Source organism: Papaver somniferum, chromosome 6, assembly GCF_003573695.1.
Source record: "Papaver somniferum cultivar HN1 chromosome 6, ASM357369v1, whole genome shotgun sequence".
In the NCBI taxonomy this organism is placed as follows: domain Eukaryota; kingdom Viridiplantae; phylum Streptophyta; class Magnoliopsida; order Ranunculales; family Papaveraceae; genus Papaver; species Papaver somniferum.
The window spans coordinates 10,294,023-10,320,896 of NC_039363.1; the positions used below are offsets into that span (position 1 = coordinate 10,294,023).

At 36.5% G+C, this 26,874-nt stretch overlaps 2 protein-coding genes and 1 long non-coding RNA gene across 3 annotated transcripts; 1 reads left to right on the plus strand and 2 right to left on the minus strand.

The window, feature by feature from the left end:
* Positions 1 to 10,690: 10,690 nt before the first annotated feature.
* On the plus strand, positions 10,691 to 12,731 carry LOC113285424. The gene is made up of 3 exons (XR_003328651.1): positions 10,691 to 11,074; positions 11,276 to 11,363; positions 11,462 to 12,731. It is a non-coding gene; the product is annotated as an uncharacterized LOC113285424 (long non-coding RNA).
* Positions 12,732 to 16,201: 3,470 nt separating this feature from the next.
* On the minus strand, positions 16,202 to 17,009 carry LOC113290458 (2-alkenal reductase (NADP(+)-dependent)-like). The gene is made up of 3 exons (XM_026540061.1): positions 16,968 to 17,009; positions 16,796 to 16,878; positions 16,202 to 16,580 (listed from the first exon to the last, which is right to left on the minus strand). Exons 1-3 carry the CDS (start codon positions 17,007 to 17,009, stop codon positions 16,202 to 16,204), a joined length of 504 nt encoding a protein of 167 aa, XP_026395846.1.
* An 8,167-nt stretch (positions 17,010 to 25,176) lies between these two features.
* Positions 25,177 to 26,148, minus strand: LOC113290459 (zinc finger BED domain-containing protein RICESLEEPER 2-like). The gene is made up of 2 exons (XM_026540062.1): positions 25,758 to 26,148; positions 25,177 to 25,664 (listed from the first exon to the last, which is right to left on the minus strand). The coding sequence occupies exons 1-2, from the start codon at positions 26,146 to 26,148 to the stop codon at positions 25,177 to 25,179; spliced, it is 879 nt and encodes a 292-aa protein (XP_026395847.1).
* Between the last annotated feature and the right edge of the window lie 726 nt (positions 26,149 to 26,874).

The following is a 26,874-nucleotide window of genomic DNA, read 5'->3' on the forward strand; positions in this document are numbered from 1 at the left end:
ACCAAAAAAAAAAAAAAAAAAAAAAAAAAAAAATTGAGACCAGACCATTTGACCAAAATGAATAAATTCAATAAAGTCGACCACTGGTACCCTTGTATATGCCAGTTGTGTTGACCTAGAGTTACGTTATCGACCACTGGTACCCTTGTATATGCCAGTGTATTGATATTAGTCAGACTAGTATCTCAATCCATTAGGATAGGTTCATTTTGGCGGAGGCCTTCAGACAGATATGGGAAACGCCGTTCACTTAGTAAACATCAAAACCATACATGTTTTTCTATATCCATCTTCTTGATCTATACATGTGATTAGTTTTGACTCCGAATATGATGTCCATAGTGCAACTATCTGAGTAGAGCTCTGTCACTTTATATGAATTTTAGTATGCTTGAGTGCAAACTCGTGTACATCAATTGGAATTTCGCATCAGGGTACTTCTTCCTGTAGTCAATAAGTATGCCAACCAAGGAGATTCTTTAGTGCCTTCCAAGGTTCTGCGTAGATAGCTAAGGTCTGGAGTACAGGTTTTGTGGGTATATCTCTGGTAAGCCCTCCCGAGACTATAAATCGGCCACTAGGGCCACCTATGGGTTTAAAGGCTTATTACATACGCCAAATGCAATCGACGATGCCTGCGACAGTGAGTTAGGATTTTATTTTGTAGTTTTGATTTGCTCGGGACTAGCAAATAATAAGTTTGGGGGTATTTGATAGACGTATTTATGTGTCTAATATAGCCCAATTGTATATTGTGTTAGTACCCATTTTTGTACTTATTATGGCTTTTTATGTCCCTGTAGGTATTTCTGGAGAAATAAGCTTTTGCGGCGAAATTGGCTAAAAAAGTGGTTTTTGCGCTCGTGGGAGAAAATTACTATACGAACTCTCACTTTGGATAAGGGGTAACCTAATTACTAAGGGGTGACCCATTTCCAGACATCTGCTAAAGGGAGACCGGGACTGGATAGGGGAAGGTCACATTTCTTCACGTTTTCAAAAATGCATTTTTGGCGGGAAAATGCATGCAGCGAGGAGCAGATTTGGAGATCGAATTTCTACGTGATTTTAGGAGATTCAATGGCTGTATTTGGTACGTATGGACTCTACAAGACTCAACAGGTCTGTTACAATCGATTGGACCAAACCAATTGGGCTGGAATGGCCGAGAGAGGTTTTCAAAGTCTCAACAGAGAGACGTGTTCTGTTTCAAGTTTAGAAGATTTTTGAGAGATTTCTGGAGGACTTTGACGCCAGGATATGGATGTACCTGGTCCTGTTCAAGTATTAGTTGGATTTTGGAGAGTTTAGATAACTCAGAAGAGGTCAGAAGACGCGTACAGGGAGGATTGAAGAGAGATATTCTCTTAACTGCACGGAGAAGAAATCTTGAATTTATACGAGATATTTGGGGTATGTGGGATATATAAGAGTGGTTTCAAGTCATAAAAAGGGTTAGAAAAGTTTAGGAAAAAGTTTGGAGTCCAGGAGAGCCGAAACAAAGAAGTTACAGAGAATTGGTGTTGTTGCTGCTGCTGCCATTGAAGAACCTGAAGAACACGAAGAACAGACTCGCAGATCCGTCGTTCTTCAGCAGTCTTAATTTCAACACCCAACTGTCGTTGTTTTACAACAGCATAGGCTTGTATCTTTTATTTTCAGCCTTTTCCACTTTGTAACAGTGACGCTGTAACATTTATACAGCGTTGCAAACTTCTTTTTACACCATTTTCATCAATAAAAACACATTATTAAGCCATGGATACATCTTATGATTATGTTTTTGGGATGAGGAGCTAAACCCATTCGCCGAGACGACGGAGGAAGCCATTGGCACAAAATTTATTGGTATAATTCTAATTTTTATATTTATTTGCAATATTATTATTTGATTATTTGCACGAATTAAAATTGAATTAATAGTTTTTATTGAGTAATTGTGAATTGACTTGATGAAGCATGCTGGGTTTTAGTAACTTTTGATGTTTTATACTTTTTAATTACAATTATTACTTCAAAAACTTATTTGAGGCAAATATTAGAATTGATTTTAAAGATAAAATTGCATAAGAACTATTTAGAGTTTACTATTAAAATGGTCATTGGTGGAATCCTAGTCTTGGTATTTTTCTCCAAAACTTTGAATTATTTTATTTAGTTGCATGTTTAATTCAAATCTATAAAAATTGTTTTCTTCACAAGTCTGATACGAATCCGTTTTACCACTTCAACTACAATCACTTTTGATAAACCATCACTCCCTTCGTTGTTTCAAGGTTTGGTTTACGTCTGCTGTCTGTAATTAGAGGTTGAGTATCCTCTTAATTAGGTGTTATAAGGTTTGCTGATGGGTTTTTTTATCCTTTTGATTGCTCGTCTTTTAGTGATCCATATGAAAAATTAGATGATCCCTTCTTCTCTCTTTATCTTAAATTGGTTTTTTTGTTGAAGTGCAATTAGGAATTTAGATTGTTATCCATTTTCATGTTTCATCTAGGAATGGGATTCTCTGAACTTAAAACTTTGTATAAGTTAGATTGGGTTAATGTAATTTCTTCTGAAATTGTGGTAATGATCAAATTGGAATTGTATGAGTTATTTTTAATCTAGAGATTTAAAGTTGATAATTTCGGAGATGTGAAATCTCTTTTGAATTGGTGAGATTCAACCCCAGCTTAGTTCTGGGGAAGTTTGTTTTGAAAAGCTGTTTAGCTTTGTGTAATTTCTGTTGATTTTGTGGTGATAATCAAATGAATTTGTAAGATTACTGGATAAACTCTAGGATAATGTAACTTCCTGTGAAGTTGTGGTTTATTGTTATCCTTAGTGTTTTGCAAGCTTTTTTGAAAAGCTATTTAGTTTCTTTATCTAATCACATGACTTTGTTCTGAATTGAACCCAGTTTCTCCCTTGTTTTTTCTTTACTTTTGTCTTGTACCCTTTTGTGCTCCTTTGGCCTTGTGTGATATCTATGGTTTACTAAAATTGGTGTCTTGTTTTAAATATATCTATTTAGGTTTAGATTTTTCTTTGTTTACCTTATCTTAATTATGATTCACCATCTCTATAAATGTATGTATTAATTCTCATATGTCTTTGCTTTTAAAGGATTACTTGGTCTAATTCAGTAATCTATAATTTTTCTTTGTTTATGTGATTTCTCTAGTTTACTACATTTAGTGATTTGGTTTGGAATTGTCTAGTTAGGTTTAGATTTTTATTGTTCACCCTGTCTTAGTTATATTTAGCCTTCTGTACAAACGAATATCTTAATTCTCCTTTGACTTTTATTTTAAGAGATTACTTGATCTACTTCAGTAATTTAGGATTTATTTTTATTGATATGTATCTTAATTGTGAGATTTTTCATTTGTACATGTTTTTATAAACTTTTCGGTCGTTTAGTTTAATTGTTAGATTTCGGGATATCTCAATCCTCCTCAGCGCCTCTTCTATATGTACCTATTATGAAGAAATGATAACCTCTATCCCAAACCCATGCTCCTCTGATCTTGCTAGCCCACAAGTAAGTCCACTCAAAATACTTTGGTCATATCCAATCTGTCTCACTTAATTTTCAATTTCTCTTTTTTAGATTCATCTGTGTTAAGTTGTTCATTAGTTGAAGTTGTATCCAGGATTTGAAGTATCTACATGTAACGTATAATTTTTAAGTTTGTTGTCTGTATTGTTCAATTGAATTTTTCTGTTTTTGACATTCCTTAAGGCTTGTTAACGAATCATACACTATTCTATGTGTAATTATACAAGCTCCAGTTTCCTTGTTTTGACTGAGCCAACACTTTTAAAAACCCTTTTGAGTGGTCACCTAATCATATACTAGTAGAACAGTTCCATCTCCTAACTATCACCAAAAATCTTCCCTTCTCTTAAAAGCCCACTTAAAATTAGGTATCCCATCTTCTCAAAAAAGCCCATTTAAACCTATTATCAAACGTCAATTAAACTTCTCATATCCGTCCGACTGCAAAACCCATTCACACTAATTAACCCTTTAAAAGCATGACTATTCTTTCTTGGAATTGTCAAGGCATAAACCTCCCACTCTCTATTCAACATCTGAAAGGACTAGTTACTCGTCACAAGCCTAGCATCATATTTCTCTCTGAAACTCTAGCTAACGATCAACACATAAGAAGATTATCTCAATCACTTCAATCCAATAATTATGTCAACATCCCGAAAATTGGAAGGAGAGGAAGACTATGCCTAATGTGGGAAGATAACCTAAATATCCAAATACTACTTCAATCTCAAAACTACATCCACACAAAAGTTACGCCACCACTTCCAGAACAACCATGGTTCTTCACAGGCATCTACGGCCCTCCGCATCCAGATATAAGCAAAAATCTTTGGAAAGAATTTCCAGCAATCTTCGACAATATCAATCCATATACCCCATGGATGTTGATAGGAGACTTCAACTACGTCCTAAATCAATCGGAGAAAAAAGGAGGGAGGAAAGTTACATATGCCCAATCTCAACCTCTCCTCACTCTGATGGACCAGATAGGTTTTATAGATTTAGGATTCCGAGGAAACCCATACACTTGGAAAAACAACCAAATGGGGCAAGAGAATATCTTAGAAAGATTAGATAGGGCTTTAGCAAACCAAATGTGGCGAACAAAAAATCCCCATGTGGCAGTTACTCACCTTCCAAGAATAGTATTTGATCATGCCCCAATACTACTTCATAAGAAAGCAATGGATTGGCAAGGAACAAAAAACTACAAATTCAAACACCTTTGGCTCTCTCACCCCCAACTCAAGCAAATAGTCGAATCAGCTTGGGATCAACAACAATATAATGAACCTACACTCAACCTCCAAATAAAGCTTATTACAACTGGACAAACTCTATTAGAATGGAACAAGGAAACTTTTGGCCACCTACCAACTAAGATCAAGAAATCGACAGCCAAGATAAAGCACGCCCAACACCAATGTGCATCCCAAACAGGATCAGATCTGGAACTCTGGCTGATTCAAGAAAAACAACTGAGAATAGAGCGTGAAGAATTATTACAATGTCATGCGACGTACTGGAAACAAAGATCTAGAATTCAATGGCTCCAATCAGGTGATCTCAACACAACATTTTTCCATATTAAATCTACCATTCACAGAGCTTGTAACAATATACAACAACTACAAGACACACAAAACAACTAGATTAGCAAAAAAGAAGACGTAGTTCAGCTCTGTCTGGATCACTATTCTCAACAGTATACATCCCTGCCTACAGAAATAAATGAAGATCTTTTTACAAATATCAGACCTCGGTTGACTCTTAGGCAATCAAACCTACTTACAAAGGAAGTAACTATAACAGAAATCAAACAAGCACTGTTCTCCATAAATTCCGAAAGTGCTCCGGGTCCAGATGGCTATACAAGTAAGTTTTTTAAAGTTTTATGGGAAACAACCCACCCTCAATTGATAGCAATGGTTAAATCCTTCTTTAATAATCGTGATATGCACCCTCTCATGAATCACACAAACATAACACTAATACCTAAAGTCGACCACCCTTCAAAACCTTCACAATTCAGACCAATAGGACTCTGTAACGTCGCATATAAAATCATCTCAAAATTTTTAGTCAACCAAATTAGGCCTATTCTCCCCTTTTTAATAAGACCTTTCCAAAGTGCTTTTGTACCGCAAAGATAAATACACGACAATATAGCAATTGCTGGAGAACTCTTCCGTCATATTAGAACCTCAAAATCAACCAAAGATCCAAAAATAGCTCTCAAACTAGACATCCAAAAAGCCTATGATAGCCAAGATTGGGGATTCATCAAAAAATCTTTTACAAAACTTGGATTCCCATCATCCTTTATATATAGACTACATTATGCTATGCGTCACAACAGTTACTTATTCAATCAAAATAAATGGTACAACTCATGGATACATCACCCCAAGCAGAGGTATCAGACAAGGAGACCCACTATCTTCCTATATTTTTATCATATGTGCTGAAATAATATCTACAAACCAGGGAAACCTTCAAAACCAAAAATTAGTTCCAGGACTTAACATATCACAAAAAGCACCTTCCATAATTCATCTAATGTATGCAGATGATCGTCTGATTACCTATAAAGCTTCAGATTAGAGTAACCAACACCTTAAAACCCTCCTCCACGCCTATAGCTCCTCTGCAGGGAAAGTAACTAATACTACCAAATCAGTAATCATCCATCACCTTGATCTAGACCTAATCAAAATAAATGATCTTCAACAATTCTTTAATATGCCAACCACATCAAAACCTCTGACCTATCTAGGCATCCATTTCAAACAAGGAAGATCATAAAATCGAACTTTCACTCCCCTCCTACAAAGATTAGCCAGAAAAGCAAAATTATGGATGGAAAAATGCCTAACTCCAGCCGGAAGACTAGTTCTCATCAAAACCTCCCTAACCCCAATCTCCAATCACATAATGCAAACAAAAAACTTACCCAAACATATACACAAAAAAATAGATCGTATCACCAGGAATTTTTTCTGGGGACATGATTCAACAATCAAAAAACTACACCCTATAGAATGGGATAAAGTAACAAAACCATTAGCCGAAGGAGGATTACGAATAAGAAAAAACAGTGATCACAATAAGGCTCTTCTAATGAAGAGAATCTGGAATTTGCATGAACAACCTAACTCTATATGCGGAATTCTATTCAGCGCAAAATACCTTAAAGAACAACTAATTTTTCAAGGAAACGTTTTCATACCCTCTGCTTCCAGTCCTCAAAGGAGAAAAATCGCATCAATTATCCCTACCATGCAAAACTTAATTTTCCACCGTATTGGAAATGGGTTAACAACTCCTATATAAGCTAATTGGATTCCGCACTCTCCAAATCTAGACCTGACACAATGCTACCCAATCCAAACGATAGCAGATATCATCGACCCAGTCTCCCACTCTTGGAATCATGAAAAATTGAACACATTTCCCAATCCAATAATTCAAAAAATCATCAACATCCACCTTCCCCAAAATAATACCCCAGATAAAATTATCTTGCCACACTCAAAAACTGGAAAGTACACTACATCTTTGGGATACAAATGTCTAACCTAGGGTCAACCAACCCACACACCTCTACCACCTACCAAATTCTTATGAACCTTACCATGTCCACCAAAAATTCGGCTTTTCTTGTGGAAAGCCATCAATGAAGGATTACCAACCTTCTCTCTCTTACATCGAATCCATTTGACCAACTCAGACATATGTCCAAGATGCAATACTGATACGTAATTATCAAGCCACCTTTTAATTCATTTCCCAACGGCAACTACTTCTTGGAACAACTTATTCAATCAACTTACAACAAATGCACCAAACTCCAACCCCGAACCGACCTTCACCTTAACTCCACAAACAACCATATCCCAAATCCTGCAACAACCAATATCAACAACTATAATCTCCTCCTTTTATTTTATATTATGGACCCTATGGCTATCCAGAAATGATCTAGTTTACCAACAAAAACAAACAACTTCAGAAGAAATTCTAGCCTGGGCACAAAAACTACAACAAGAATATTTCGGGGCACTTCACGCTTCACCACCAATCATACTAGGAGATACACCGCATTCAACCACCCAACAACGGATAGAAGGAAAACAACAATATCGGTAGGTTGGTCCACTCCGAACATCCACTGGATAAAGATTAACACAGATGGAGCATCCAGAGGCCACCCGGAATTTGCAGGGGCGGGATTCGTCTGTAGAGACTCTGATGCACGAACGTTAATAGCAATGGATCAACCCCTGGGAATTCCCACTTCCCTAACTGCAGAAACCTGGGCATTACTATTGGCCTCAAGAACAGCAACAGAGAGACGATGTCTTAGAATTCTCTTTGAAACGGACTCAGAGAACCTCCTGCTTTTCATCACATCAACCACCATACCACCTTGGCACATAGCAGGAATGATTGAAGAAATAAAAAGTAGGCTTAGGCAAATCCCGCAAGTCGCCATACAACATAACTACAGGGAAGGAAATCAAGCAGCGGACGGATTAGCAAACCATGCAACAGATGGAAGCCAAGTAAGAAACTATTCAACCAAAATTTGGGACCAGACAATCCCATTTTTTATCAGTCACATTTTATTTCAGGACTCTGTAGGTACCACATACCCACAACAAATTGTAATTTAAACTCTTCTCCAATAAAATTCATGCTTCAAAAAAAAAGTTATAGCATGGATCCTCCAAGAGTTTTTTCATAAAAAAAAAGATTAGGTAAGGTAAGGTAAGGTGGAGTTAATTGGTGTTATTGTGGAAAGAATTTGGTTGAATTTTTCGAGTAATTGAAATCAAAGATGCTGCAGAAAATTGAATGGGTACATTATTTATATGTCCCTACTTTTGACACCTAATAAATATATCCTTATACAACAATAGATATGTCCCTACTTTTTAATAACCTTATATCCATTTAAAATTAGATTACCTTAATACCCTCATCCATGTAATATTTTTCTTTATTTCAAAAATGGAACAAATTTCGTCCTCTACCACTTCACCACCACCACTAGCACCACCACCACCAACATTCAATTACCATTCCACCACCACCGTTCAACAACCACCACCTACCAACCATCACCACCACTAATATTCCACCACCACTCCTTCACCACCACCATTACACCACCAACAGTCCTTCACCACCATTAGTCCGTCGCCGCCACCACCACTAGTCTGCCGAAGCCACCACCGCCACTGTCGTCTCCCCCACCGCTGGTTCAGATATTTTTGTATCAACAACAGTAGTTGATCCAGATAAAAATAGAACCAACAGTAGAAGTTGATCCAATTTAGGGAATCAACAACGGTAGTTGATCCAAAAAAAAGGATCAATAGTAGAAGTTGATCCAATTTAGGGGATAACAGTGGTTGTTGATCCCCTAAATTGGATCAACAATGAAAATTGATCCATGTAAATGGAGTGAACTTGGCGTGAGTCGAACACGCATTATCTAACATGGAGTCAGTCATGCTACCATTGCACCACAAGTTCAATATTGGAAGAAATTTATATGATTTAAACTACAAGCATGATTTAAACTACAAGCATGATTATACTTATCCAAGGAAATATTGTCAACAATAGGATTTGAAAGGATCAACAACAGTAGTTGATCCCATAAAAAATTGGGTCAACAACAGGAGTTGATCTAATAGATGGATCAACAACAGGAGTTGATCAAATAGATGGATCAACAACCGTAATTGATCCCATAAAAAATTGGGTCAACAACAACAATTGATCCCATAAAAACATATAAACAACAACAATTGATCATCACCCGTAGCTTCATAAACAACAACAACTTCATCTACTTCATTGCAGTAGCCACCAACATCATATTCTGCTTGGTATATTTCAGCCGCAACAAACACCACTGCAACACACAGATTTACAACACCATTCAAAGCAACATTTGTCACTGACCTAACATTCATCTAATTGTGAATCTGCACAAAAGACCCATTCTTCCACCAACTGCAGTTTTAGATCCACCAACAAAACCATCAAACCACCATTTATAATCCATAGCAGCAACCGCCACTGTCTGCTCTGAAGCTTTAACACCAATTCGAACCATCTGAACCAATTGAGCAAATACCAAATCCTAAATCAAATCTCCATCTCGTCAGATCTGATTTAAACCTTGCTACTAACTGGTTCGAAATCAACAAATCTCGAGCTCAAAATCACCGAATATGAATCTTTAACTCAAAGTCCACTCGAAATCTGAATCTCAACTCGAAACCACCAAATCGAAAACTGAAAATCAAATCGATCTCTGGATCTGGCTTGAAATCAGTTAAAATCGAACACAAATCGTGGTAGATTTTTTGATACTAGCGGCGGGCGTAACAGTGGTGATGGTGTTGGTTGTGGTGGCGGCAATAGAAATCTTGGTGGTGATGGGGGCGATTGAGAAGATGATGGTGAGGGAGATGAGTTCTTTTTCTTTCTTCTGCTATTACAATTGAGAAGAACGAAGTAAGAGGAAAGGTTATATAAAGAAATATGATAATTATATTTTTAAAGAAAATTTCAATTATACCATCAGGGACATTTATAAAGTCTGTTAGGGATATTTGTGAAGGCCCGCTAGAAGTAGGGACAATAATTCAATTTCCACAAATTGAAATTAGTTGATTATCAGTGTTAGAAGAAGATACTTGTAATAGTGGATATATATGTCCCAAATATATCTAGAATCCAAGAACACGTCTATTTAATGACTCAAATATGCCTGAATCTAAAATCTTTAAAAGCCTGACTCATATGAGGCTCCATGTTAAATGGTGAGCGTCACCATTCAACGAGAGAAGAGGGCCACAGTCGCTAAGAGAAGAGGGTCACAATCGCTGAGAAAAGAGATTTGAGATTTCACGAGGGCTGAGAGAAGAGTTCTCACGTTAAACCTGGAGAGGATGCTCTATTGGTCAAGGGGTTAGAATTGGAAAACATTCCCATCTCTTCATGTATTTTACGGGTTATTCCCTTGCGAAAAACCCTACTTCTCTTTTCTTCTTCTTCTGCCGCATCTCTGATATCTTTCTCTCTTTGTTTCATACATTATTTGTTTTAGATTTTCACCGTTTCTTTTAGATTTTATTTGTTTTGCAATGAATAATGATTTGTTTTAATTATTCATGGTTTTTTGCAGGTACGATTTTATTTTTTTTCGACAAGAAACAATGGTATCCACGAGAAGAGGAAGAAGACATAATACTGCTGGGTTTCCTGATAATCAATCTTCTTTTCGTTCTGTTTCTTTTTCTTTTTTTAAAAAAATTTATTCTAATTATTATTTTTTTGGTTTTATTTTTGCAGGTATGGTTTTATTTTTGCAGGTATGGTTTCTTTGACTCTTCAAACTCGATTCCCTGCAGTGTTTGAGGGATGTGATTCGAAGGAAATAATCAATACAAGTTCCGGGAATGCGAGTTCTTGATACGGTTTCATGAACAGCAGCGGGGTCATAAGGTCATTGTTTTTTCTTATAATCTTTTCGCGCTTACTGAGTATGCCATGAACACGCCTTCCCTATTTAACTGTTATTTCTCAAGATTTTTTTACTTCTCTTCAATGCCGCCCTCATCTCTCTGCCGCGCTCATCTCTCGCCTCTTTTCCTTTTTGTTCCTCTTTGATCTCAATCGCTTTCACGATTCCTGTTTTGTATGTAGAGGAATTGATGTTGGAGAGGGACGCGATCTTCTATCCATCCTACCCCATTTTGGTAACCCAACGAATCACATGACCAGCTTTCATCAGGTAAAGGGTTTACTTTTTCTTTTCTATTTTTGAATTCTTAAATATGGGTCTGCTTGATTTTTAGCATAATCATGATTATTGTGGATTATCGCTAACAGTTTTAAATCAGCATGAACATACGAATTGATTGCAGTGAGAGAATTCCTGTGTGGATCATAAATTTGGTGTTGATCGGTAAGTCTTTACCGCTTAAGTAAAATTCGACTAAAATTCGACTAATTTCCATTTATCAAAATTATAATCCTTCGGTGGAAGTCAACTGCCTGTGTAAATGCCTTTTTTTCTTTTTCTTTTTTTCTAACTATAAACATGGACCTTATAGGTGTGTAATGTGCCAAACTAAGTACGAAGAAGAAGAGAAAGTAATTCTATGTGACCATGCATACCATTGGGAATGTATAATTACGTTTAGATTAATGTCAGGGATGCCGGGTTTCCTTTAGATATGTTTTGCTCAATTTCGTTTAGATTTTTGTATCAGAAAGATGTGCAGTTTTAGGGCTGTTGCTATTAGAAAAATATTTGCCAAACAAATATAAGGCTCCAAATTGCCACTGTGTTGATGTTGCCACTGTGTCAGTGTCAATGTCGGTAAGTACTTCCCAATTACTGAAGAATTTTACGTCAATGTCAGAATAGGTTTTCTTTTCGTTTGTTGTTTTGGGTTACTATTGCAAAAGGTTCGGAAATTCCAGGTTGGGAAAGTCGCGAAAGTGGAGAACAAATACACGTTGTAATGTTTTGAAAAAGATAGATGTTCCGAGTGAGTGGTAGTCATATTTCTGGAGGTGGATTTGATATATTACGGAGAAAATATGGTCTTGCTGCAATTAATAAAGGCTTGCAAGAAAAAAGAAATTTTGCAGGCAAGTCTTATTCTCACTTTTCAAATTTCGCACTGGAGTTTGTATGGCAATATTCAATTTTCACCACTACTATTTTTAAAATTTGGGTGTAGCTGAGACTGCTAAACAGATGAAAGAAGTACCTTTTGTTTATTAAATGCTTAATCTCATTGTGTATTTCAATTCCTAATTCTGCAAAGTTGGATTACTTTGCTTCAAGTTTTTACGTTTGTTGACCGTAGTTTGTTGGATTTATATGATTTTCTACTTTGTTGATTATGATGTTTTGATAATATTATTCCAAAGTCTACCACGGAGAAGCCATTTAATAACTCATTTCAAACAAATAGTTGTCTAGGAGTTAATGTTATATGATTACGTAGAGAACTCATCTCACATGCTAAAAGTTATGCAAATGGAATTTGCTACTCTTACATTTTTACTAAAGATTGATAGAGCATCCGGTGAAGTACTGTTGCTTGAGATTATTGGGGTCAGTATTCTTTTGCCCTTGATAGTGGTTGTTATATGAGTTTTTTTTTTGTTTATCTTAACCCGGAACTCCATCTTTTGATAATAGAGTCCAGAGGTATAGTTTGATTGAACAATTTTGACATTTTTGTCTTAAAAATTTAGAAGATATAGAAGGAATCATTTTACTATAAAATGACACTGAGCAACAGAACAAATTTTAAAATATGTTGTCTATTTTTGCAGGAACTTGCTTAGATTACAAAAGGGTTCCTTCCAACGTCAGTTTGAGGAGGATTTTTTCTCAAGCATGAAGAGAGTACAATAACCCAAGGTTGAAGTTCTTGAATGCTACACATTTAATTAATTTTTGACCAAACCAGCTCTCTCTTTTACCAGTAATCGTATTTAGTTACTCACACAAATAAGTAATAGATATCCAACGAAAATCTTGGAAAGCTGACATACTATACATGAGAATATGATGCATATCCAATTGCAAAAAATATAGCAGATCTTCAAGTTTATGGTAATAGCCTATTGTATCATTATTAATTTTTTCAGAAAACCATACGATACGTACATGGGCATGGAGAGATTCACCCGGATGAAATATTTATCATGCATGTATGTAAAGCTTTTACATTTACTTCCCGGCCTGTTCTTCTATATCTTCTGGATTTGGGCTCCGCAATTATGAAATTTAATATGTTTCTAAACTCAGAGGAGGCCGAGGCGCCGAGCAGTTGCAGTCATATATATATATATATTTTATTTTTTTGATACGATGCAGTCATATATTTTAGAGCTGGTATGGATCAAATGATTCTATCTGCAAGCTTTTCAGTTTGATATTTTTCCTGTCTAGAAACGGTGTTGACTTGTAGGTCTCTCCCATACACTTATCGTTTTCTTCATGATTATCAATCTGTAAGCTTCTCAGTATTACATGTTTCCTTTCAAAGAATGGTGTATATCAATCTGTAAGCTTCTCAGTTTAATTGCATTTTTTTGTTTTTTTGTTTTTCAAATAGACAACAGTTGCTTATTTCACATGCATAAAAAAATGGAGCCTCTAAAATGCTAAGACATCAAGTTACAGTACAGATCATAGTAATTTATGATCAAATCAAAAATCCTAACTATGGGGCGAGCCGAAACCGAGCCACACCAAATTAAAAATTCTAAGCGATTCGTTTAAAACGATATAGTAGAAAACAACGTGCGACTTATTAAATCAAAAATTCTAAGAATGCATCAGGACGGGGTGAGGTGAAGCCGAGCCAAACATGCATTGGGACGGGACGAGAAGCGGCCGAGCCAAGCATGCATGGGGACGGGACGAGGAGAATCCGAGCCAAACATGCATTGGAACCGGGCAAAGCGAGCCACACCAAATCAAAAATCCTAAACATGCATTGGGACGGGGCGAGGCGAAGCCGGACCACACCTAATCCTAAATCACGGGGCGTGGCGAAGCCCCTTGACACCAAATAAAAATGCATGAGGGGCGAGGCGAAGTCATATCACACCAAACAAAAGTAAAAAAAAGAAGAAGATATGGTAGGTTGTTTTTGGGGTCCGCCCGGGCAAACTTGTTTTGTCTTGTTATAGGATAAATTCAGACTTTTGTTAATGATCCATAAAGAATAATTATATTACAATCGTTTTGATTAAAACCCAAAAGTTTGATAAATCTTAAAAGATAATTTATTTATGGGCCTGATCTACTAGTAAATCAAACAGATCTTAAAATTTAAAATGAAGAAATAAAACTATTTGCTAGATAAAAAGTTGGGTAGAATATAATGTATCTCAAATTGGAATTTTTGACTATGTAACTTATGGAATATTTCTCATTCCAAATCAACGAATTTCAATTTCAACCACTCTGGTCTCATAAATTTTGAAGCCACAATTCTCGTTTGGGAAAATTAGGCAGGCCCAAAAAAAATAATATTCTTATTGTCAGGCCCATAATTAATTTTAGATACCGTGACACCCAAAATTATCCGAAATTATTAAGAATCAATACATAACTCGTTATGCATGTTATTTTTTGAGGCATAACTCGTTATGCAGCCTAATTTTTCAGGGGTATAATTGGCAACGCAACTCGGATATAACATATCTAAAAATACGCGCCTTGAAATTTTACAAATTTTATATCGTTGGAAATCTTTTTAAGAGAGATACACAACGAGTACAAATAACAATATCAAATTTTTGTTTTTCACGAGAAAATCGGAGGTGATCATCATTTTAGGCAAAATTTTCGAAAACTTGATACATAACCATTATGCAGCCACCAAAAAAGATGCATAACACATTCTGCAGACGCATAACGAATTATGCAACCATTTTCTCCACTGCATAACAAATTATGCATCTGCATAACAAAGTTATGCATCTATAACAAGTTATGTAGCCATTGTATTAGTGCGTACATAAAAAATAGATGCATAATGCATTATGCATCTATTTTCTCGATGCATAAAAGATTGTGCAGCAATTTTCTCGATGCATTATGCAGCCGTATTTTCGCGAATGCATAACAGGTTATGCATCTATTTTCGCGAATGCATAACATGTTATGCAGATATTATTGTAGATGCATGACAAGTTATGCAGTCTTTGTTTTTGTTGGTTTTAATAGTGACAAAAAAGTTGATGCATAACGTGTTATGCAACCGTTTTATGGACTGCATAACAAATTATGCAACAAAATTTGTAGATGCATAATAGGTTATGCATCCATTTTTATAAATGCATAACATAACCATTCGGCTATTTTTATAAATGCATAACATAACCATTCGCCTGAAACCTTATCTTCGCATTTTTCCTTGACTTGATTTCTTCCCACTGACACCGGATATGTGTTTTAAGCTAGTAAGAGCATCTTGAGCATGTCTCTTTGTGTTTGTGTTTCCATGCTTAAAAGCTTCCACCAATGCTCTAACCAATGACTGATTGATGGAATAACGTTGAGCATGGATTTCTACTCTTAATATTCTCTCCAACATCCATATCGTTTTATCTTGTAGCTTCCCCGTCCGAACTTCTGTCTTGCACCAGGCCTGTGCTTGCTTCCATCTCAACTCTACTTCTGCAACACAACCCTGCTCAGTGCATCAGCTGCCACTGCCATACACCACCAGAGCTGCAACTATCTTTCTTCCGGGTCAGAATGCACATCTGAGTTCAGAATTTTCCACTTACTGAGACAGGACAAGGGATTCTACTGCAAATTCACTCCAGCATCAGTCACTGAAAGTTGAGTTTACGGGAAAAAATGTAAAAAACGGACGACCAATGAGCAAATTATTCAAGAAACTAAACTAAAAAGAAGAAGTAAAAAACCAGTGTATGATATCCATAACTGACATGGATAATAGAACTCAATAGCTACATTCTAAGCCATGGGCCAGGTACTTTTCCCCTAAAAAGATAGGATGCAATTTAGTTGTCCTAAGGGTAAAATCCAGTCCAAGGATACAATAGATGTCATGTATACAGTAATCATTCATGAGCAACTCGGACTACCTGCCTCCCTATGTTTTGGCCAGTAAAAAGACCTATCAATGCAGCAGGAGCACTCTCAAGACATTCCACTGTATCTTCTACGTAAACCAACTTCCCTTCCTTGAAATGTTGTTTCATCATTTCCATGAACTTTGGGTAAAGGTGATAGTGGTCTGAAAGAATAAATCCTTCCATCTGAACACGTTTTGTGATAAGAAGAAATAAGTTTTGAACCCCGTCAGGCTTCTCAAGATTATACTGTGAAATCATTCCACAAATAAAACTTCTTCCATGGAGAGCCATATTAGGGAGGACAGCTTCGAGCATCTTTCCACCCGCATTCTCAAAGTACACATCAATACCCTTAGGAAAGTACCTGAAGCAAGAACTATGTGAATCCGAAAGCTCACACAATATTCAAACAAATTAGGAGTTGGAGTTGCACTTCGCTTTGGTCAGACAAAAACTATGTGAATCCGAACATGGTAAACAAAGATATGAACAAAGGAAAGCAAGAAAATGGTTTTAACTAGTATAGTAATGGCCGGTGGTACTAATAAAAATTCCGACAGAATAAATGTAGAAGCGCACCTTTTCAAAGTTGCGGTCAAGTCGGGCTCTTCTTTATAGTTGAAAGAATCATAAAATCCAAACTTGTTCTTTAACAAATCAACCTGAAGTTTCATCAAACAAGAAAAAGTCAATAATGAATTAAGTACTAAGTTGAAAGAGCAATCATTTACGAAACCCTAAATTAGCTTACCCTTTTCTTCTTCTTCCAGAGCTCAATCGACTTCAGCACCATCACCTTCTCCCTCGATTCATCAAGCTACTAAACTTCCTAGAGATTATTCACATAAAATCAAGCTCAATTCCTTTGAATTGAGGTCGCCAGAGAGACTAAAAGAATAGTAGAAAACGAGAGAGAAAGAAGAGAAGTGAAAAATAGTGCGGAACATAATTTTATAAATTCTGGGTTTGTGAGAAACTTTCTCATCAAAATTGGGTGCGCGCCTGAACTATTTTGTCGGTGGGTTTCACATTGACCAAAGTCTTAATAATGGTGTGTCTGTAATTTTCACTTCTGGTTTCTAATTTTTAATTTCTTACCATATATCCAATTCCGGAGAGACCGGCCCAAAAGAGCTGTATATTTGGGCCTAGGTGTTGAATGAACTAAGTACTACTAGTGAGAGACCGGCCCAATTAAGTAAGGTCACATAAGTCCAGCACAGTTGCACAAGTTGTAACTGTATCGGTGAGGACCAATATTATACGGATACCGGATATGGCGAACCATAAGTACATTTTTTCAACTACTCCGGCGGTGGGCCGATATGAAGTATTTCTTAGGTCACATGGTGAAAGTAGTTGGATGTTCACAACATAGTCGCACTGTTCACTGCCGATGGTGTGGCACAAGCTTACAAAAACGATCTCGTTCGATGGCTTTACTATTTCTCTAAATAATTTATTTTCCCCTCGACTTGCAAAGAAAGTTCCTACTTTTTCTCCCATTGTTCCAAGTTTACGAACTATCAAACAACAATGCCATTTATTTATTTTGGATTGAGAAACTAGTCTTCAAGTTATTAGAGCATCCACAGTCACGACCAAATTTGGGGACTATACACAAATTTGGTCTCAAAACCAGCGGTAATGGAACGGACTAAAACTATATTTAGTCGAGATAATTAGGGTTTGGGACCAAATCTGGTCGCCGACCTAGACTAGAATCAGTTATAGTGGGACGGGGTTATTATGAGCGTATGAATCCAAACGGGAGTATAGTGAGCGCCGGGCGTATGTATAAAGAACGCATGATATTGGGACGGATGTATAAAGAGCGTATGAATGAGGCGTATTTATAAACACCGCCGGACCAAACGGATGTAATACATACTCCCCAGACCGAGCGTAATTGTATTATAAGTCCCAATGGGACGCTGTTTTAATGTGCGCCTGGTTGGGGCGCTGTTTTAATGTGCGCCTAGTTGGGACGCTGTTTTAATGTGCGTCTGTTCTAAACACTTTAGCAATTTGTTCTAAACACTTTAACAAATTGTTCTAAACACTTTAGTCAATGAACTGTGGGGCATTACATGATTATACCTAATAACATTTTAGCAATTACTAATCAAACCCACTAATTAAACACATCTCACCAGGTGCATTTTGTATCTCCGTCCCACCCAGACGCACTTTATATCTCCGTCCCATCCAGACGCAATTTCTATCTCTGTCCCACCAAACGCACTTTCCATCTCCGTCCCTTGTCCGGCGTAAATTATACCTACGTCTCAATCAAGCGCGCATTATACCTCCGTTTCATTCAGACGCATATTATAAACACGCTTCATCAAGAAACGTGGATATAAGTTCCGTCCCGCATCAAGCGTGGGTATAAGTTACGCTTCACCAAATTTTGGTCTACTCCCATTGTGCTTGAACACACAGAATACCAAATTTTTTTGGCTTTTAGTCTGGCTTTTGGTATTTGGCCCGTTTCATGACTGTGGTTGCTCTTAGAGAGCTATTAAGACATCTAACTACACACTAGGGTTGGTCGGCCGATCAGTCGACATACCTCATTGAGCCATCTCACGCCGAGACAACATATCAGTAGGTTCACAACCAATATAGGCCTACTAGATTCACTCTAGAGTCCGTTTCCTCTTGTGTTTAAAAATAAAATTGGCAAGAAGTTTTTGCAAGGGCCAGACGGATAAGACCAAAAACTTAACCACTTCTGCTGCCCCTTCTTCGAGCGGCACCACCCATAGAGGAACAAAATAGGGGGACAGCCTCTAAAGGGTAGATTGTAATTATGAAAGAGAATATTTGAATCTTTAGATGCGTAGCTCAGCTGACGGCATTAGGTTCAGCTAAGAAGTGACATGACCAGCTAGCTAGAAGATCATATAGGTACCGTCCCTACTCTTCTTGTCTCATCAAAGACTACTGATGCAACAGCAATCGAGACGAAAGGGAGACAAAATGGGACCTCAAATCAAATCAGAATGAAAAAATTTCTTTCTTGGATGGACGATAGAAGTACGTAGTGTTTTGAGTCAGGAAATTATAGCATAATAATGACTACGAAAATTTAGTCCCCAGATAACAATGTTACGAGACAAAATAAGTCATTCGGAATGAACCCAATTTGCATGAACCAGGAGGTCCAGGAGACAGAGCCATTTATGAAATGGTCCCTATCACTTGGTATTGTAGCTGCAGGCTCACAGGTGATATTCAGACAGCTCAAAAAAAAAAATCACAGAAATCAAAACTTTCGGTTCACTTCCCCTTGCCTGTTTAGCAATGGTCAAGCCAAAGCAAGACTTCTCTCACAGCAAAAGTGTATCGAAAAGATTCAGTCTGCCGCAGTGTATGCACGTTTATATTTTTTTTTCCTCGAAAAAGATAACTTTATAAAGGCCGGCAAGAATAACAGTACAACCCAAAGAATGAACCGGTTTTATGGGGACTACTCAAAAATGGTGGGGGACTATTCTCCATTTTTTGGGTAGATATTAGAAGTAATAGTGAGTCACTTTTTATCTAAGTTTTTTTAATACCAAACTTGCCCTTGGTAATTAAACTAGTTAGTGTAATGATTAATTAGTGTTAGTATAATGATTAATTAGTGCGATTGAGATTAATTAATTGGGTGTTTTTAAAAGAATAATTTTTGATAAGAAGGTTTTTTTTTTTTTTTTAAGATGGTTGATTTCGGAATGGTTTTGGGTTCTTAAGTATACCTCAAATTTAATTAATGTTGCTTGAATTGGCAAAATCTTTCGAAAAAATGAAAAATTTATAAACTGATTTCGACCATGGAAATAGAGTTTGGCTAGGACATCTGAAGAACAGGTAGCCGAACTCATCTGCAAGTGTAGTTCGGCTAATAGTTCTGAAAATACAGGTAGCCGAACTCAGCTTTAATGGAGTTTTTGCTTTCAGAAAAAAATTCGGCTTGGAAAAAGAAGTTGCGACGTAACCGAACCACATGTTCGGCTAGGAAAAAAAATTTCGACGAAACCGAACTCAATATATATGTTTTTAGAGAAAAATGCGGTTAGAAGAAGACAATTGCGACGTAACCGAACTAAAAGTTCGGCTAGGAGAAAAAGAAAAAAAAAAGTTGCGATGTTCGGTTAGGAAAAGAAATTTGCGAGGTCACCGAACTTTTCTCTGAAAGAAAAAACTCCATTAAAGCTGATTTCGGCTAGTTCGACAAACTGTTTCACATAATTCCTAGCGGAACTTTTCTCTGTAACTTCTATTTTCAACTCATTTTGATGATTCCTTCTCATTTTTTCAACGAAAAACTGAACGAAAAGTAATGGGTTTGTTATAATTTTGATTTTATTTTGTTAATGTTGTAAATTAAGCTATATATATATATATAGGTAGCGGTGGTGGCGATTTTCGGTGGTGGTGGTGGTCGGTGGAGGTAGGTGGTGGTTGGTGGTGGTGAGCAGCGGTGGTGATGGGAGGAGGTGATTATATATATATATATATAGGTGGTGGTGATGGGAGGAGGTGGTTATATATATATATATATATATATATATATATATATATATATATATATATATGTGTGTGAAGGATAGGTTAGTCATTTCCACACTTTAGGACACCCCTTATAAATATAGGGTAAACATTCCTATCACAAAGTAGTCCCCCACCATTTTTGAGTAGTCCCCAACAAATGGTTTCAAAGGATAGATAAATTATCAAATTACAAACCCAAATTACGAGATTAACTCGTCTCTAACGCACGAATTTAACATGTAAGGAAAAACTCATGACCCCGATGCGAAGACTTTACAAGCCCGGGACTGATATCCCTCACTCCAACAGAATAGGCCTTACAAGAAAGCCCAAAATCTCACCAAACCGGCCCTAATAACAAACCCTAAGGTCATGAAGATGCTGCTGGATGGTCTCACTTTAGTCTTTAGATGAAATTGGCTCCCATTATTTGCTCAAATTTCAAATACTACCACGGTTAATGGATGTGGAATGAAAAATGCGTGTTGTTGCAAAACTAAAATTTTAGATGTACTAGTTTTCAATGGTCCTATGCGGTGTGCACCGAAAGGGATGTAACCAAAGCCTAACCATGTACCTACCGAGTTTTTGAACCATCAAACAACATTTGCTATTTGTCTATTGTGATTTGAAAAATGGAGCCAGCGACAAATTGGGGTGAAATTTTACATATATTTTGGGGGATACATATAGCTAGCTAGGGCAGCAGTTGGACTCCACACTAGGATCATATATTCTGCCTACGTTACAGTCTTTCCCAAACTTATGCTAGTACCAAATGTGAAACAAAATATGGAAGCGACTGATTCTCACGTTAATTTTATGTGTCATTATGTTAAGCTTGCAAGTGTGCATTATATCGATTCAAGCAAAATGAAAGTGTCCATACGAGTTTAAGTTTTAGTGTTTCAGTTGAGAAAATCAGTCATAAAGCATGCTTTGATGCTCGGGGAGTTATTTTTTTCAAATATAGAGGTGGTGATCATTGTTTATATTACTGAAAAGTTTCTAATCTGAAGCGTCTCAATTTGTTTGTCATATAAAGCAGTAGAACAAACTTTATTTCACACAGCCGTAAATGATTTCTGTGATGCTGGAGAAAATTGAACCTAGCCGGTTAAAACAACTAAACTGTCTTGCGCATAAAGGTTTTAATGGGTAAGAAATGACCAAATTAATTCAAGTGCTTTGTTCACTGGTCTTTAAAGTTAAACATTGTGCTGTTAATAGTTCAAGTTTGAGAGTATTCTAAGATGATGCACAAAATTGAAATCGGTTGCAAATTGGAAGACAATCAAACTATGTGGTTGGATGTTGGGTGATTTTAGATTCCAATAGGTCTTTGTAAAATTACATAAATAAATTTTAAAATTGTTTTGTTTGAAGTCCTTAAATATTTTGTTGCTCTTTGATAGTTTAGCTTGGTTCAAACAAAGTTAACAAACTCATACTGTTTAGCCTTAATCACATGGTATTCCCTGGTGTTATGATATTTCTCATGTAAGCTTAGTAATAAATGCCTTTTTTTCACAGCAAAATAAGATCAATTGAGTGTCGTGTTTCAGTGCAGGCGCAGAGTGGTGTATGCTATGATAATGATCCAAGGATGAGGATATTAAAATCGAGACGAAACAGGACCTCAAATCAGAATGCAAAGTTCTTGGATGGAGGTCCAGGACACAGCCATTTAGTGAAATGGTCCCCAACACTTGATCTGTATATATATTTGCATGCTCACAGGTGATTCAGATAGCTCTCGGAAAAAAATTACACACACAAAAAAAAAAACGGTTCACTGCCCCTTGCCTGCTCAGCAATGATCAAGCCAAAGAAAGAATTGTGTCACTATTCAGAGCAAACCAGATTAGTGCCCGTGCCACGCGTCGGGCACATTTTTTTTCTTTTTTTAACCATATTTCAAAGTCCCGTCCCATAGCAATGTATTTTTGATTTAGTATCGTCTAGATGCATTAAATTGGTGGAGAAAAGATATGAAATACGTGCGGATATTATTTAGTTTTTCGTTTTATTTGCGCAAAAAATATATGTGAAATATATGTGTTTTTCTTTATCCCTTTATGTATTAATTTGGAAAAAAAGAATCCTAATATGGTAGGTACTCGACTTCCAAACTGAATTTGGACTTCCATAAAATTTCAAACACGGTAAGTTAATTATTATTTTTTTTGAGTTTGTAATTTTTAAACCAAGCATACGTTGCCAAGTATCCCACCAAAACTTTCGTTTCACAGAAACCACAAAAGATTATTTGTGTCAATAGCAAGCGAGGGTTTTCTCATCATTCAACATGAGAGCTTTGTTTGTTTAGGCCTTTTAAGTCTTTAGATGTGAAGAGTGTACCGAGGAGAGATTTGGATCCCCTAAGTGTTTGTAGCCTTTTAAGTTACATCCTTTTTTAAATCTATATGAAAAACCAGTTACAATCTATATTAAGGCTAGATGAAATCCAGCTTATGCATGTCAGCTTTGGATACACTATAAGAATCACATTACCCGATCACGTAATGCAAAAGTAAACAAGCACATAAGATAGGATTATGTCCCTGCATTCACATACACTATAATATTTCGTCATATTTCAAGGTCATAGAAACTCAGTAACATTCCAAGTACAAGCAAAGTTGTTACCTGGCAGGCTTAGTGATATATGCATAACCTAACTGTAGAGATGGATCACATTTAGCTAACTAGGTAATGCTATATGGATTACATTTAGCTGTAAAGATACTATTTATATGTCATAGAAACTCACTCAGGCATTCTTCCAGACATGCTATAAATTTTTTTTCCCATCAACAGATGTTTGGGCAGGGTGAAACCAGTTTCATCCTGCATATGTTGAAAAATACAGATTTTTTGGCCAGGTTGAAATTGGTTTCATCCTTCATATCCGGAAAAAAGAAACAAATTTTTTGTCAGGGTGAAACTGGTTTCATTCTTCATATATATTATGGCGACAAAGAAATATCAAACCTACATAACGAAAATGATTTTGGATAAGATGAAAACTGGTTTCATTTTCTACCTATTTTGGCATTCTTACAAACACTTGCAGATAGGACTGTCAACGGCACTAAACGTAATGGATATTGGCTCTGCCGCTGCCGTTGCCATTAAAATTATCGGATATCCGATATCCGTTAAGTTCCGACGAAAATCTGAAATTCAATTCTGATTCCATTACGTTGGACTTGTCGGATATCAAATATTTTTCCGATAAAATCCGTTAAGTCACAAGACACACAGAACAAGAAAATCAATTCTAAATCCATGCCACACAAAATAAAAAATATAAAAATGTTCCAAAAGGACCAAATTACATGTTCAGATGTTCTAGCAAAATAAAAAACCATGTTCTTGCAAAAACAAAGACAAAGAAAGTCCATCTCCAGTGTTGCAGCCTGTAGTGCTGGTGTGCAACTTCCAACTGCTGAACTGCAAATGCATTCCTCCTTAGTCCTCCCTCCCTTAATCCTTACTTATTACTCCTCGGTCCTCCTGAACTTCTGCATTTTCAAAAGAAAAATCAAAAGTGTTAGTTAAGCTGGCAATGTCGGTGCAATAAATATAAAAGCAAATGAAAGATTAATATGGAAAGTTACCAGTAATACGACTATCACTTTCACTGAGACTGAGATCTAGTAGCAAATCACCCTAACAAAGCAATGCTTGAACAAGTTCTGGAGCTAATGAACTCCTGTGAGATGAGAGAACCCTACCACCAACACTAAACATTGATTCTGATGCTACACTTGTCACTGGAACAACCAATACATATCTTGGAATCCTTGAGAGAGTTGGGTACTTAGAAGCATGATTCTTCCACCAACTTAAGATATCAAACCTCATTTCTCCAGTGGATGTGCCTTTAGGAAGAACTGATTCTGCTAAGTATATCTCCAACTCTGACTTCTGAACCTCAAACACATTGTTCTGCATTATAAATTCATCATAACCAAATTCATTTGATGTTGTTGTAGCTGCAGAGATCTCCATTGCAACTGAATTCATTCCACTATCAAAATAATCTGGAGCTGTAGTGTTGGTTTCATAAGCACATTAAAGAGCATTGAGTGAACCCTGAAATTTGTTATAGTGACTTTGATAGTGGTTCACACCATTACTCTCTTCAAAACAAACTCCACCCGTCTAGCCTTATACCTAGGATCTAAAACAACTTCAATGGCCATCAAAGTGTTACTTTCTTTCCAGTTGCTATCAAATTTTGACGTCATATCATGCTCACTTAATTCCCAGGCCTTAATGCATTTATTAACTTCTTGCACCCCATTGTAATACAAATTTGTTGTGGGATACTTAATCCCAACAAATTTGGTTGAAATCACATCAAATAATTCCAAACATTCACATATATGTACTTCTTGTTGCCACTACTAAGAAGTTGGTAATATGTTGAAGTCATTATCCAAATCAGCTAACCTAACAAAAGCTTGTCTCAAAACAATTGCATCTTCAAGCATCTTAAAGGTGGAGTTCCACCCGGTATCCACATCTAAACCAACAGACCTTGAAGCAGGAAGCTTAACTTGGGCAATATTACATTCAAATATCTCTTTTCTATCCTGACTTGACTTGACATATTTCACACAGTCTCTATTTGCTTCTATAAATGGAGCAGCAACTTTCATTCCACACAACACAATCAAATGCAATACATGATTACTACACCTCATTTGGAACAAATCCCCATTAATAAATAGAAAATCTTTGCTATCAAGCCATGACTTCAGATTTGCCATCATAACATTGTTGGCACTAACATTTTCAGCAGCAACAACAAAAAATTTATTATCTATGTTCCAATCTAGAGATACTGATCTCACTACAAATGCTAAAACTTCTCCAGTATGTGGTGATTGCACTAAAATGTAAGCTAGTGTTTTCTTAATCAGTTTCCACTCATCATCTATGTAAAGCATTGTCACACAACAATAACCATCCTTTGTATGCTTACATGTCCACACATCTGTTGTCAAACTAACTTTAGATGTAATTGTGTCAAATTGTTCTATTAATTGGAGTTTGAACTTAGCTGTTAGTTTCATGATATCATCCCTAACTGTATTCCTAGTGTAAATCTTAGTAGCATCATTCAGAGACTTAACAAACTCTTTAAAATATGGATGCTCAACTATGGTGATTGGATAACCATGCTTAACAATCATCTTGGCAACAACTATCCTAGTAGCATCAACATCATACTTCCAATTAGCTAACTTAGTTTGTGCATTACCTGTTTTGATTGTAGTAATCTTTCTTTGTCCTTTCTTATTCTCAGGCTTTTCTTTGCAGGTTTTAGCATGGTGATGCAAGCGGTTGGTTCCTTGGTTACTGGGTGCAGACATTCTCTTCTTACAATGTTTTCATTCAGCTATAAGTATCCCAACCTTCTTCCCTTTTATCATCTGCTTTCCAACTAACTTTTCAAAATTAATCCATACATCAGATATTACTGAACGTAGATTTTTCTTTTCTCTAGCTATAATCGGATCTTCATCTACTTTTATTTCTTCTTCTGCTTCTTCTCTGGGACAAATTGTAGGTGTAACAACAGCAGGTGTTGAATGAATTCCTGAACCTTGAACTTGGTTTGATGCAACAGGTAATTGTGATGTAACTAAAAGTGAGGGATTGCTTGATGAACCGACATGATTGGATACTCCTCTTTCGCTTTGGGACATGATTAATTTCACGAATCTTAATCTGTTCTGAAAACCCTAATTTCAGAAACTCTAAATTGAAAATTGAGTTTTTAGGATTGAAAAACTCAAAAGAAATAGAAGAGGATAACTCTAGTTTTCTAATCAGTAATCACACATGATTTGTATAGAGAAGAAGATGTTTTTGCACGGATTGAAAGGAAGGAGACGAGGAGGTGAGTTTTTCTTCTCTTTTTTTCTCTCTTTTGTGTCGACTGAACTGAACAATGAGTGATTCATTCGAAGTATATTCACCTAGGTTTAGGAATTTACACGTGCTAAACACACGTTATCGGATAACGGAAATAAGGCTAACGGAAATAGCCTAAATCGGTATTGTTACGATAGGATTAAAATATACGTTATGTTATC

What these genes read in the sequence shown, in the direction of transcription:
- LOC113290458 (XM_026540061.1), bottom strand. Translation starts at nt 17,009, where the DNA reads ATGGTGCTGAAGTCGATTGAGCTCTGGAAGAAGAAGAAAAGG. An exon ending in TCTGGAAGAAGAAGAAAAGG is followed by an intron (nt 16,879 to 16,967) that starts GTAAGCTAATTT and finishes ATGAAACTTCAG; the next exon opens with GTTGATTTGTTAAAGAACAA. An exon ending in TTGACCGCAACTTTGAAAAG is followed by an intron (nt 16,581 to 16,795) that starts GTGCGCTTCTAC and finishes TTCTTGCTTCAG; the next exon opens with GTACTTTCCTAAGGGTATTG.
- LOC113290459 (XM_026540062.1), bottom strand. Translation starts at nt 26,148, where the DNA reads ATGTCTGCACCCAGTAACCAAGGAACCAACCGCTTGCATCACCATGCT. An exon ending in GACAACAGATGTGTGGACAT is followed by an intron (nt 25,665 to 25,757) that starts GTAAGCATACAA and finishes CTTACATTTTAG; the next exon opens with TGCAATCACCACATACTGGA.